The sequence below is a fragment of the Argentina silus genome (genome assembly GCF_951799395.1).
Source record: "Argentina silus genome assembly, chromosome: 1".
NCBI lineage: Eukaryota > Metazoa > Chordata > Actinopteri > Argentiniformes > Argentinidae > Argentina > Argentina silus.
In genome coordinates, this window is record NC_139655.1 from 21,060,297 (window position 1) to 21,074,520 (window position 14,224).

The window sequence follows — 14,224 nt, forward strand, 5'->3', positions numbered from 1 at the left end:
ACAAGGCCAACTCTTTATTTCTTTCATCTCTCTCTCTCTCTCACACACACACACACACACACACACACACACACACACACACACACACACACACACACACACACACACACACACACACACACACACACACCGTTGGCTTGGGCACAATATGTAAACACATTAACACTGTTAAAACGGTATTGAGATGAAGCTACCAGCTGATGGCGCATGGCTCTCCCTTGTGATCAAAGGACGTCATTACAGACGTTGCACCGTGCTCAGACCGTAAATCTGTCATTTGAATCAAATCTCAAGTGTTTTTGTAGTGTGATCCATTTTGCGTTTGCATTCATTTTCACACACACACACACACACACACACACACACACACACACACACACACACACACACACACACACACACACACACGCACACGTTTGTCATATGCTTGGATGGACTATGGTATAGTTTCTTTCTAATGGAAGTGAAGAGTTAAACTGTGAAGGATGGATGTGAAGAGTTAAACTCAAGAGGAAACAAACATTTTTCATTTCGGACGTCATGCCGCGTCTTCGTGGAACGACAGACGCGAGCGCAATAATATGCCAAAGGGGGGTGTGCGTATGGTGAGCAGAGAGCAGAGCAAGGGGAGAGAGATATTTAGAGCGAGCTACAGATTTTTTTTTTCTTCACTCCAAAGAGAACACCGCAGCAATGAATAAATAACGCCGTAGTAAAACTTGACAGCCCGACAGGTCTTCTTCTTACTTCTGCAAAACACAAAAAGATCTTGAGCAGGCATGTAATATCGCTCTCAAATCGCGTGAACGCGAACCGCATAATCGTTTTCATAATGCGGGCGTGAGTAACATACTGTAGTAAACGGAGAAATAAGGGAGGATAGTGGAGGGCCAGTACTGTGGTAAGCGGCTCACCGCTACCAGCCATACTCGTCTCCGCCAGACCAAGGGGGAAAGGGCCGAGGCAGCAGTATGTCGAATCGAAAACATCGAGACAACCAAGAGATATGCGCCCGCAAGGTACGGGAGCTTGCCCAAGCCGGAGTAAACAAACACTGCTTCGAGTGCAGTCAACCCGGGGTGACTTACATCGATATCACCGTTGGTTGCTTCGTGTGCACGTCGTGCTCTGGAATGCTGTAAGTAGGCTATGGATATGCAAGGGAAATATTAATTTGAATAGTCTATGATGCACATTGTTCACACTATCTTGGCCTATAATATTCAGGCTTATTACCTACAACATAGCAACTGCCTATTCTCAATCAATATTTTTGTAGCGTAATGTGTTACCGGTCCCTTTGATATTGGAATTGAGCTGACACTGTGACATGTAACTGCTGTGCGCCCTAAATTAATTTACTCGGTGTCCCCTCTTTCCTTAATGACTGTTAACTTCATAATTAGTCTATTTGTCATTTCAGGCGTGACCATTAATCGCGCTTGTGTTACGTTTCATTTCGTCATGGCTCAGGTTTGGTGATTTAAGGCTCTTGTATTATGCATGTAGAACGTAGCCCAATTCAAGGGATTAGGCCAGTGACTGTTCACAAGATTTCAGTAATTCGCAGTGGCGAGATTTCAGCACAGGTTTAAGCTTGCACATGTTGTCCCACTTAAGTCTGTCAAGAGCACAGAGGGAAATACTCTATGGGCACAGTTTATTGTCTTATTGACACTGAATTCATTTGCACTACCCGTTTTCATTGCAACAATCCATTTTCACATCCCCACAGTCATCATGTCAGTTCATTCCATGTTTTCTCTTCCAATGGACCTATACATGTGTCCTACATCACTTTCCTCTTTTCAGTCATGTTACATCATTGTTATTTTTTATGATTTATATGAATTATAGCTATAAGATAACCAAATCTGTAATGTCCTCATTCACTCATCTTAAATATCTTTTATCTGTCTCTCTTTACATCTCTACATCTCAGGAGAGGACTGAACCCTCCCCACAGAGTCAAGTCTATCTCCATGACAACCTTCTCCCAACAGGAAGTGGAGTTTCTGCAAAACCATGGCAACGAGGTGAGTGGCAGAAGAGCTGCATCAAGGTGGGCCTTAAGACCCTATCTCACCTGGATATTTCAGTATGAAAAGGTAGCCTACACCTACTTTCAATGTTTTTTGTGTGTTTTTTAGTTTGCTGTTATAAATAGCTATCATAAATGATAAAGGCCTATGGACATTCTTGGGCTGCAGCCAGGAGAAGGATTGGGGCCATGAGCCATGAGGTAGATTCATCAGTGTCCGTGCAAGTGTACAATATTAGACATACAATCTCACCTACCCAGACTTGCTCTTCATCCATCTTTTTGAAATAGAATAGGAGACTTCTCTTTACTAGTTAGACCAGTCTAGTGGCACTCTGCAGTCAGGCTGTTTTTAGAGGAATGCAGCTGCTCTGTCCAATTTGTGCAGGGAATGGAATCGCGCATCGCAGTTACACCCAAACCACTGTGTGTCTGTCTGTCTGTCTGTGTCTGTGTGTGTGTGTGTGTGTGTGTGTGTGCGTGTGTGTGTGTGTGTGTGTGTGTGTGTGTGAGTGTGTGAGTGTGTGAGTGTGTGTGGGTTATAGCACCGATCCAAATATCACTTAGAAAAGTAGGAATATTACAGGCAGATCATGTCAGGATCATTACTGTCCATGGTGATTCATATGTCAATGATGCGTGAACCAAACCTGTGACCTAGGGGGGAGGCAGAGATGTGTATTATTCATGTTCTTCATCATTACTTGTGTGGGTAGGAGGAGAATGATGATGGCCACATGCATTCGGAACCTTACTAGTCAAGATGTACAGACTGGCCAAACAAACAAGTTTATATCAACCTTACTTCTTACACAAATATTCCATTGATATCAATGCACAATCTGAAGTTAGGATTCGCGCCTAAACCATTATTTTGGGGGTTGGTGGGTGGGGTAGTCCTAGTGTATCCGTCTGACAGCTTATGGATGGTTTGAAAAATAACAATTATGATTAATACACCATCTAAATAACATTTAAACAACAATCAGACAATTGAATACAACATGGAGTGTGTGTCTTTAGGTCGGAAGGAGGACCTGGCTATGTGTCTTTGACCCAAAGACAGATGGATGCTTTGACACACGGGACTCTCAGAAACTAAAGGAGTTCCTTCAGGACAAATACGAAAAGAAGAAATGGTAAGAGCATGAAAACATTCATTTTCACCTGAGTGGGTTAGGGTTAGGGTTAAGGTTAACCGATATTCAAACATCATAATGTACCTCTTACTTTGACCTAATCCAATGAATGCGCCATATATAAACTAGTAGCTAAATTGTAATTACACATTTTCAGTGTCAACATTTAAATCTATCCAGGTTAGATGTGCACCACCCTCTTTTTCAGGCATTTTTCAAAGAGCAAGAACCGGAGGGAGGTGGAAGGACCCTGGAGCCCGGGGGTGCAGGCCATACCCCTTTCTCATGGCCCACTGCCTGCCCAGGCCCCCTCCCACGCCATGCCCCCCTCTGCCAGACCCACACGCAACCTGGTGAGAGTTTGTTACTGCCCAGAGACATGGAGAGAGGGGGGGAAGATGAGAGGGAGAGAGAGAAAAGAGTGAGAGGGAGGGAGGGAGGGAGGGAAGGAGGAGATATCCATACAATAAATCTTTATTACATTGAAAGATAAGTGGAAAGAGATAGAGAGAGATGGGGATAGACATAAAGATAGAAAGCTAAAGAGAGGACAGAGATACTTTTTTCAGGGAGAGACAAAGACAGATGTCCATAGAGAGAACTCCAGGTTGGCTTGACTTCAAAGGTAAAAGGATGAATTATAGATTATGTGTGGAGGATACCTATTGTGAGAGTGGCTGGTCCTTTGTCTACCCTCTCCCCAGTCCCAGTCCCAGTCCCAGTCCCAGCTCTCGTCCTGGGACCGCATCCCTGCCGTGTCCCCTGCAGACATGAGGACAGACGTGTTCACTGCTCGCCCCTCACGCTCCCAGAGCTTCAGAGACCCCCCCATGAAAGGTAGAGGGCTTTTAACACTCTTTTGCCAAGAGGGGTAATCACACTTGAAGCAGTGTTGTTTTACTTTTTTGCTTTCTGCTCTGTGTAAGTAATGGGACAGTGAAGCATTTTCTCTTCTTTTGGCTCTACACTCCAATAGTTTGGATTTTAACAATTACTATGAGGTTAAAGTAGAGATGCTCAGCTTTTACTTGATGGTATTTGTGTACATATTGGTTTCATAATTCAGAAGACTTTTTATGCATAGTCCCCCTATTTTAGGGTGCCCAAAAGTAATGGGACACTTGGCTTGACAGGTGTTTCGGGTAACTTAGGTGTGTTCCGTCGCATCATTTGTGCAGGCATAAGAGAGCTGTCAATGTCTAGTATTGATTCTAGGCTTTGCATATGCCTTTGGAGTTTGCTATTGGTGTATGTCATCATGAGGACCAAAGAGGTGTCAATAAAAGTCAAGGAAGCCATTATTAGGCTGAAAAGAAAAGCAATCAGAAACATAGCCAAAACCTTAGGCTTGCCAAAATCAACAGTTTGGAACAAAATGAAAAAAGCACTGGTGAGCTCAGCAATCGCAAACGGGCTGGTAGGCCATGGCAGACTTTTACAGCAGATGACCGAAGAATGCTCACCATAATTAAGAAAAACACCAAAACAACTGTCCCACAGATCAAGAACACTCTCCGGGAGGTAGGTGTGAATGTGTCAGAGACTACCATCCAAAGAATACTTCACCAGCCACTAATTAACACTACAGATGTTTCACTGCAAGGTACAAACTACTAGTTATCCTCAAAAAGGATGGTAGCTAAAACGCCTGCAGAGGTCTGGAAAAAGTCTTTTGGACAAATATGAATAAACATTGAATGAATATGATGTATGAGTAATTAAAGAGGAAAGTTTGGAGAAAAAAGGATCTGCCCAAGATTTACAGCATACCACCTCATCTGTGAAACATGGTGCAGGGGGTGTTAGGTTTGGGCATGTATAGCTGCCACTAGAACTGGCCCACTTGTCTTCATTGATGATTGTAACTGCTGATGACAGCAGCAGAATAAATTCTGAAGTGTATAGAAACATCTTGTCTCCAAATTCATCATACAGTAAGACAATGACCCAAAACATACTGCCATAGCAACTAGGGAGTTTTTTAGGGCAAAAAGACCTAAAAACAAACAACAACTGAAGATGACTGTAGTACAGGCTTGGCAGAGCATCACTAGAGAATATACCCTTAGTCTGGTGGGGTCAGTGGGTCGCAGACTTCAGGCAGTTATTGCATGCAAAGGATTGTCGACAAAATACATTTCATAAATCTGTCCCATTACTTTTGGGTACCCTGAAATAGGGGGACTATGCATAAAAAGTGGTGTAATTTCTGAATGGTGAAACCAGTATGTACACCAATACCATCAAATAATAGCTGAGAACCTCTACTTTAACCTCATAGTAATTGTTTGATTTCAAATCCAAACTTTTGGAGTGTAGCGTCAAAAGAAGAAAAAAGGCTTCACTGTCCCATTACTTAGACAGGGCACTGTATTTATCCCTCGTTCTTGTTCTCTCTTTCTCTCTCTCAGATTCCTTACTGAGTGGGATAGAGAGACAGCGTCCGGGGTCTCTCTCCTCAGGAATGGGACTACAGAGTCACGTCCCGTCCTTCCCTGCCCTCCCCCGACCCTCAGGTATTCTACACCATTTCACCTTCTTAGTTCTGCTATGAAATTTATATACTGATATCCTTGTCCACCTGCATTTCTCTTCTTTTCTTCCCTTACTCCTTCATTTTCTCTCTCTCTCTCTCTCTCTCTCTCTCTCTCTCTCTCTCTCTCTCTCTCTCTCTCTCTCTCTCTTTCCCATGCTCTCCTTTCACCTCTCTTAGCCAGTAGCACTTTCAAAAACAACTTCACTTTAGGTAAGGCACTAACTCAAATATTTGAACATGTACGGAATGGCTTTGAGCGAAAGCAAAATGCTTCACATGCAGTTGACGTGAGGAGTACTTTTCAGTAGGTGAATATTTTTTCGGATCAGTCAGTTCCTCACTCCAAACCCCCAGACCTGAGGACTGGGCAGGTTAAGGAGAGACTCGTTCAAGGAAAAAGAGCAAGTTGAAAGTAAAGCTATTTTTAGAGAATAGCAAATGCTCCTTTCAACACAGGCCCAGTGATATCTCACCATGGTGTGGTAATGTAGGGAGTTACAGTATGTAGGTCACAGTTTTAATCATACAAATTAACATTCCAGATAAGTTAAGTATGCCATGAAGTGTGCAATGAAGTATGCAATGCATGTGTCCCGTGCTGAGGACTGACCACATACATTGAACAGAACCAATCTAGGTTGTCTTGACACAATCAACTCCTGTTGGCTGCATATAGCATGCTAAATGGCTAAAGCTTGTGAAAATGCTTGTACAGGCATTGTCCAAATAATGCTTTCATAACAGTTATGTTTGCCAGCTTTGTGAAGCTATTTCCTGGTCTAAAACAACCCCCAGTCCCTTCTGCTAGGCCCTACTCCTTTTGTTTTTACATATAAAGACTAGATATGTGTAAGTAATATGTTAACATCCCCAGTTAGTCTTATTACATGCTTCAACCATACAGTATTGCTACCTATCCAATCCCTTCCTCCCTGCAATACTAAACAACTAGACAACTTGGGGAAGGGGCCGGGCTTGTTTACTAACTGGACTTCTGTCGGCCATCTTTGTTTCGTCTAGGTCGTACAGTCTCTGCCTCTGGGGGTTCAGCTCCCTTCAGGGCGTTCCCTAAGTCTCTGAGTGTGGACTTTGGGGGTCTCAGCCAGCAGCACAGTGCCCTCAGCCACAACCCTCCAGCCACCAACACAAACACACAGGACAGGTACGCTGCCCTGTCCCAATTGGACAGTGTCTTCTGTGACACATCGCCTGGCACAGGTAAGAGCACAACTGTGTGTGTGTGTGTGTGTGTGTGTGTGTGTGTGTGTGTGTGTGTAGAAGGAGGGGTGTCTGTCTGCATGTGTATGTGTGTGTGTATGTGTATGTGTATGTGTATGTGTATGTGTATGTGTATGTGTATGTGTATGTGTGTGTGTGTGTGTGCGTGCGTGCGTGTGTCTGTGTCAAAGAGAGAGAGAGAAAAGGGGGGGGGGGGAGAGAGGGAGAATGTGGTCACGTTCTAACACATAACATAGCCAACTCTGTTTTCTACTCAGAGCACATCCAATGGATTTACACCTAAGACAAGCGCACACACACACACACACATGCACATACACACACACATTTACAGAGGACACTTTTAACCCTATTTCTGAATTATTTCACACACTCTTTGATTTGCACTTGATTCCTCAAATTAGCAGTCAGTTGAGCCCTGTGGTTATGGTGTCTCTGTTGAATGTGTCTTCTCAGTACCCACTGGTGGACCACCACAGTACAGCACCCTCTTTGGCAACAGGCTGTCCTCCAGCTCCACTCCTGCGAGGTAATGTCAAACAAATACAGTTGACTCCTGAAAATACACATTGGATAAGTGCAACACCTGTTGAATGCAGTGCAGTTAACCAGTCCCAATACAAATACATTGCATTTATTTGCTCTGGATATCTGCATGCTCCAGTTTAGTACACACACTCACAACAGTCTCAAGCCATTACAGAGTGTAAAACTGTCATACTTGTTTTTGTTGCTTAACATTTATGCATGGGTTGATATACAGTTGGTCCTCTTTTCTTCTCAGCTCTCCAGGTGTGGATGCAGTCTCTGGCTCCCAAATATTTGCAAGTAGGCAATGTTATCAGATCAATCAATCTTATATACAGTTTTATATTTGCAGTTTTTATTGAGCTGTCAAACTCTACAATAGCTTTCATTATGATGTAAAGTTGTGGCCCAAAGCAATACATTGTCTAAAGCCTTTCAATGAGTTTCAATTAAGGACCGTTTAACTCATGAACGTGTCCATTTGACATCTCTTTCTCAGATTTCCCCAACCCTTTCAACTCCTCCTCCTCCTCCTCCACCACTAGCAGCTCCCAGCCTGCCCTCTCCCCCAGTAACCCCTTCAACAGCACCTCAGGAGGTAAGCCTGTGAGCAGCAGTCTGGTCCATTATAGAGCACAATGTAATACAGTGGTCACAAACGGTGGTCCCTGAGAGCTACAGAGTGTACAGGCTGTTGTTCTACACTAATACATTTGGTTTAGCAAATCAACTCATCATTAAGACCTTTATTAGCTGAGTCAGATGTTTTAATAGCACTGGACTGTAACAAAAGCTTGTACACCCTGTTGCTCTCTATGACCACTGATAGAACCACATCTGTTTGTATGATACATCACCCTGATGTTGTATTTTTCACAGGTGACTCCAGTGCATTCATCACCTCTCCCACCTCCGTTTTCCCCCCTTCTGCCACCTTCCCAGTTCCCACAACCCAGAATGCTTTTCCTCACGAGCAAGCCAGCAACCAAGAAGCCAACGGTATTCAATATATTATATTTTATGGTATTATTAAGTTTATTATTATTATTATTATTAGATTATAGAGCAAATAGCTTATCCAAAGCAGATGACAAAATGTCTCCACTCATGCAAAAACACGAAGATAGCCTGTATACCATTTTGTCTTCTTCAGAGTATCTTTGCCAATTATCACAGTGCTGCATTGTGTCCACAGGCTGCAGCATGGCATGTCAACTGTACTGTACAGTATGTGTTCTGGCCCACGGTCAAATCCACTCAGCCTGAAAGCCTTAAGAGGTGCCAACCTCAGTGCTAATGATTCACTTTCACAGCATCTTCTCCAGCTACACTACACTACAGCTACTCAACAGCTAGACTAATACTGTACACACACCAGATATAGACTTAGCACTCCTCTTAGTGGCTGCTGCCTGATGACTTCAAAGTGTTTGAATAGCAATGTTAATGTACTGTGGATGTACTGCATAGTGTTGTCAGACGAGTCGTTGATGAATTGATACTAATGTATATCCTGGATATTGTGTGTGCTTGTAGGTTTTGCCTCTTTCCCTGCGCCCGAGTCTCAGCCCAAAGTTCCTCGTCCTTTGTCAGTGAACCCCTTCACTGTAAGTACTCCTCATCAGCCTCACATAAACAACAAGCGTTGAGTACTCTTCTGTAGATTGCACAGTGTACAACAGTTTGTCTGGAATTTGGACTTGGGAATGAATGCTTAATTCAGGAGGAAATAATGGTTGATAGATATCAACAGGCTCTTGTGGTACAAATTGTAGTTAATAAATTGCTCTCTTTCTCTCTCTCTCTCTCTCTCTCTCTCTCTCTCCCTCTCAGGGGAATGTCTACCCCAGTAGAGGAACATCACGAAACCCTTTCATCTGATACCGGTGCCCCTGGGTCCCCCACCCACCCACCCACCCACCTCTTGGAAAAGGAAGGGGGTGGACTGGAGGAGTGAATATGAGAAGCTGCTGCCATTTCAATGCCTCTAGAGTATTTTCTCCCTCTGAGAGGGGAAACATTCATGCAGGCACCTCTCTCCTTTGTGTGTTTACATGTATGTGTTTACGTGTGTGTGTGTGTGTGTGTGTGTGTGTGTGTGTGTGCGTGTGCATGCGTGAATGTGTATATGTATGAGTTAGTGTACCGTATGTGTGTGTTTGTACCACATAGCCTACCATAGCTATCAAAGGTGTTTGTGTGACAATAGAACCCCCTCAGGGCTTTGTGGGTGTCCTCATCGTGGGACATGTCCATGATCTTGACCTGAAGAAAGACACACTGCTGCTCCCATCTCCTGCTTGATACAACAACAGGCCCATCTATAATATGTCAGCATCATATTCTGCTTGGGTCATTTCTGAAAACTGCATTAAAAACCTCCCAAATACTAGCCAGTAAATGTGTATCAAGCTAAAGTTAAAGCTAGAAAATGGAGATTCCTCATAAGGCCTTTGAAGCTGAGCATTATGACAAGTGCAAAAAAGGAGCATTTTTCTTAGAGATGGTTATGGCAGCCTTAACAGCCTCCTAATGCATGTGAATAGGAGATCATAACAGACAGGCTTTTCCCCATGTACTGTGTGCGTATATGTGGAACATGTTTGTATTTGTTTTTATGTCTGGTTTTGTTCCGAAAATCATTTGTGTTTCACAGTCTCAGGCTGCATGCGCTTGGAGGGCTGGAGGAGATGCTATTGAATGTAAAAGCAATTTCAAAAAACGTGTATTTCATCTCTCCATGTAATGGACCAAATCTTTCTTGTAATTTTGGGTGACATGGAGGTGAAATTAATTTATTTTCTTTTTTTCCCCAAAAAAGAGTTCCATTTAGAAGGTATTTGTAATGAGAAGTATCCATGTTCATAAAATCTAATAATATTTGTTGCTTATTTAAATGGTCTCTTTCATTATTATCTGTGTGTGTGTGTGTCACACAGGTCTGTCATTCAGATGAAATGTGTTTCCCTAATATTTTACTACATAAATGACACAACTTGAGACATTAAATACTTACAGAGGTTTTCAGCCTTTTATGTTTCGGTACAGTAGCCTATAGATATTGAAACGTGACAAGTCAAAATCCAGCCAATAACCAGCAGATGGCGCACGTAGTTTTCTCAAACCTTGTATTGAAGATTACATATTGCATAATTATACAATAACAACAGTCCTCGCAACGAAATAATTACAATGTAGGCCTAAGCCATGACATACTATATATATTCATATAGGCCTGATACTAACACTAATACTTGTAATAACAACAATAGCAATAATCATGATATTAAGAAAATTAAGAAATTATTATCTTGATCATTTCATTACATCCAATAATGGCAATAACGGTGTGTGTGTGTGTGTGTCCAACTATTACATGGATCTAATCATTAACACACTAACAGCAGTGTTGAACTGAAAAGTCCAATCCACCCAAATGCCATGCATCGACCATAATTAATGTGCTGATGGTTGCATAATGTAGAGTTTAGCATTTCGTCCTTTTAAAACGTCGAATGGGGGCAGCTCATGAGCTTGAACGTGACGTTCACAACATCGCAAGTTTTGAAATATTGTCTGGATGCATTTCGAATGGGTTAATAAGAACCATGCAGCAAATGAAATTCGATCCCAGTTCGCACTGGAACCTCATGCTCCCTCTCTCTCTCATTCCTCTCTCACTACGGACAAGCGTTGACTGACAGTTCTTCACAGTAGCTCCACGCCACAGCGAGAGGAGCAGCAGTCGCAGCGAAGTCTGTACTGTAAATGAGATTAAAGTACTCAGCTTCTAAATAGCAGTAGCAGCTTCATGCAGACGAAGCCTCATGTGCTCCTCTCTGTGTGGCTTGAAAACTCGTGGAGGCCGTCTGAGTTGAAGCAATAAGGCGAAGAGGAGAGCAAAATATTCTATTTTTGCAAAAGATTGTACGAGACCTCTTTCCCTTGCATATATGTGTTAAAGGGAGGGAGGGAGGGGAACGGAACGGAGGATGTTTAAATTACTCAACTAACTTGCTAATATATTTCGCTTTAATTCTAAAGGTCCGTTTACATTTTAGTTGAGAAAACAAAACTCGCGTGATATGGAGAGCCAAGCAGCCGAGCCTCAAAGCTATGAGGACGTTCGAAAGTGCGGCTATCTCCGCAAACAGAAGTCAATGCACCGGCGATACTTCGTCCTCAGGACGGCCTCGGAACGGGGCCCGGCCCGGCTCGAATACTACGAGAGCGAGAAGAAATTTCGCGGAAAGGCACCTATCCCTAAAAAAGCCCTAGTGCTGGAGACGTGTTTTAACATCAACAAGCGGGCTGATTCCAAGAACAAGCACATGATAGTGCTTTACACCCGGGCAGAGAGCTTTGTCATCGCAGCAGAAAACGAGGCAGACCAGGACGAATGGTATCAGGCCATGGTGGACCTGCAATGCAAAAGTAAGTCAGCCAACTAGAGCAAGCAAGACCGCACATAGGCTATTTGAACATGTGAACGTGGCATGCATTTGTAGCACCATATAGGCCTACAGCAACTGAAAAACGTAGCTATTATTTTCGCCACGTGCTCGTTAAGATTGTTGTTGTTATGAACGTTATTATGATAAATTCCCAGGTAGAAAAATGTGCAAATGCTTAATCAACTGGAGTTTGTTCACATTGGGCTGCACTGCGCACACACTTCTGCTACATGCGCTGTTTTGCAAATGTCGGGACAGGTTTTTTCCATCATTTTGAGATATCTGCATGCAATGTGTCAAGGAAAGAATTAAGAAGACCTGTCCCCCAGTTTGACAACCGTTGATTTGAAATAGTATCACACCCAAGCACGCACGCACGCACATTACTTGCCCAACGCTGTAATGCATGAAAAACAGGCAGTCATATCAGTTTAGAACTGGCAAATCTCATGTTCAAGTTTTCGCGTGCCCTCATCCTGGTCACCACCACGCTGAGAACACACGTTATCGCACTTTTCTTACTGATACTTGGAAGGATTAGAAAGCACAATTAGTTTCGCTAAAACGTTGCTGAATCAAATAAAGGCTTGGAAACAAATCGGCAAATGTCCACATTTCTCCTCATTATTTTTCAAGTCGGCTTGACCGATCAATTCAGGTCATTGATCAGATGTCCGGATGTCTGCCTTGCCTGCTTTTGTTTGCTTCAGATGTCTTATTTATGCTGACATGGCTATATTCCCCCAGACAAGGTGGAGATAATTTGACATTTTCACTAGCACAGTACCACATGTTATGTTTTACATATGCACATCATTCACCTAAGCCTATCGATACGGCCTATTTGCTTCTGCTATTGATTTATCCACAAAGCAAAAAACTATTTCATATCATCTTGTTCAGACATTGAGCAAACTTTTGTGCAAACACAATTCTAAAGCCAAAACCTAGGGGTGCAATCGCATGTTCTGCTGCTTCACTATGGGAGACTAGTGACTAGAGGACACATGACGCAATCTTAGCAAACGAAGAATTGGGTTCAAGGTACTTATACCTGACCTGCTGCTCTGTTACATAACGGAGCTGATTACAGGCAGGTTGCACTAACATGAGGTGCTGCAGCAACCTCTACTGCAGCAACCCCAACTTTTGTTTTGTCCTCCACAACTAACAATCAAGTTTGAAATAGAATTTGATCTATTTTGATTTGTTAACCTCTGCCTTAATGGCTTGTGCATGGGGATCCCAGGCGTACGTTTTCTCTACTGATTTAGGGTTAGTGCATCCTGATTCACTTGCAACCTGAACCAATAGGAGGCTTAAAAACAACAGATCCTTGATCATTGTTAAATGATGACCTCCTCCCAGTGCCATGCATAGGAGAAAACTGTTTTCATTTGGGATGGGGTTGCCAAATTAGGGAGAACGGAGGTGGAGGGGCTCCAGCTGTCTACCATAAAGCAATAGGTGACTATTCGTCTAGTCAAACATTTTGAGCTCTGTCTTTGGCATTTCAATTGTCCCTGAACTCTCAGGTTTGTACTAGACTAGTGCTATTGAGTGTCAAAATAATTCTAAATTGCTTAGGAGCCTGTCACCCATTCATGTTTGTTCAGTATTGTGTTATGATAATAAATCATCTTTCCTGACAACGACAGTTCACATATTAGGACATATTAGCACTGTTAATCTAGCTTCAGCCATTGCTATCAATCTCCTGCTGCATGGTTCATACAAATTCAGTTCTTCGATTTCTCTCAGATGAGGCCAGCTTTCTGTGTAATGCACACACTCACACCATATGAAGTTCCAGCCTGTGCATATGCAATAAAGGGTGTGTCTGTATGTATGCAACATGGGCTGGAACAGTTGACAAGCTCCTCCCATTTCCAATGAGGCCATATGAATAGATCTGGATGGCCGGAGTTTCAGTGTGAGTGACCAGCTTCAAGGATTTCATCCAGTAAACTGAAAGTTTATGAAGTAATGTGAACCTTCCACTTGTACAGTTGGGGGACACAATAATTCACACCCTGACAAATAGGGAGCGGGGGGCAGAGGAGAGATGCTGCATAGCAACACATATTTTCCAATGGACCACTCCCCTCAATTTGATACCTTTCCAGTTGAACAACTGTTACACTGTCACTCTCAAATCCTGATGCAAAGGTTTTTTAACATGCTATGGCTTTGAACCAAGGTTTCAGCCAAAGCTGAAAATATTTTTATTGTGGGAGACAGTGATTCAAAGGTAGACATACGCATTCAGTACAAATCATAAACAGTA

General features: G+C 42.9%; 2 protein-coding genes across 4 annotated transcripts in view; both read left to right on the forward strand.

Annotated features, from left to right (window-relative positions):
- Positions 1-608: 608 nt before the first annotated feature.
- Positions 609-10,423, forward strand: agfg2 (ArfGAP with FG repeats 2). 3 transcript variants are annotated; one of them, XM_083666881.1, is made up of 13 exons: positions 609-1,138; positions 1,943-2,036; positions 3,065-3,180; positions 3,389-3,539; positions 3,885-4,017; positions 5,592-5,696; positions 6,737-6,934; positions 7,412-7,484; positions 7,740-7,783; positions 7,983-8,081; positions 8,363-8,482; positions 9,020-9,090; positions 9,317-10,423. In XM_083666881.1, exons 1-13 carry the CDS (start codon positions 972-974, stop codon positions 9,362-9,364), a joined length of 1,419 nt encoding a protein of 472 aa, XP_083523007.1. In that variant the 5' UTR covers positions 609-971; the 3' UTR covers positions 9,365-10,423. The 3 variants fall into 3 exon arrangements, with proteins under 3 accessions (XP_083523007.1, XP_083523008.1, XP_083523006.1); XM_083666882.1 differs by having other exon boundaries at positions 8,426-8,482; XM_083666880.1 differs by having other exon boundaries at positions 3,389-3,533; positions 8,363-8,506.
- Positions 10,424-11,212: 789 nt separating this feature from the next.
- The window catches only part of LOC310813493 (insulin receptor substrate 1-B), a 28,859-nt gene continuing 25,847 nt past the window's right edge, over positions 11,213-14,224 (forward strand). The window contains exon 1 of the mRNA XM_083682530.1: positions 11,213-11,917. Coding sequence (XP_083538656.1) covers positions 11,569-11,917 — 349 coding nt within the window. The 5' untranslated portion in view covers positions 11,213-11,568. The remainder of the gene's footprint in view (positions 11,918-14,224) is intronic.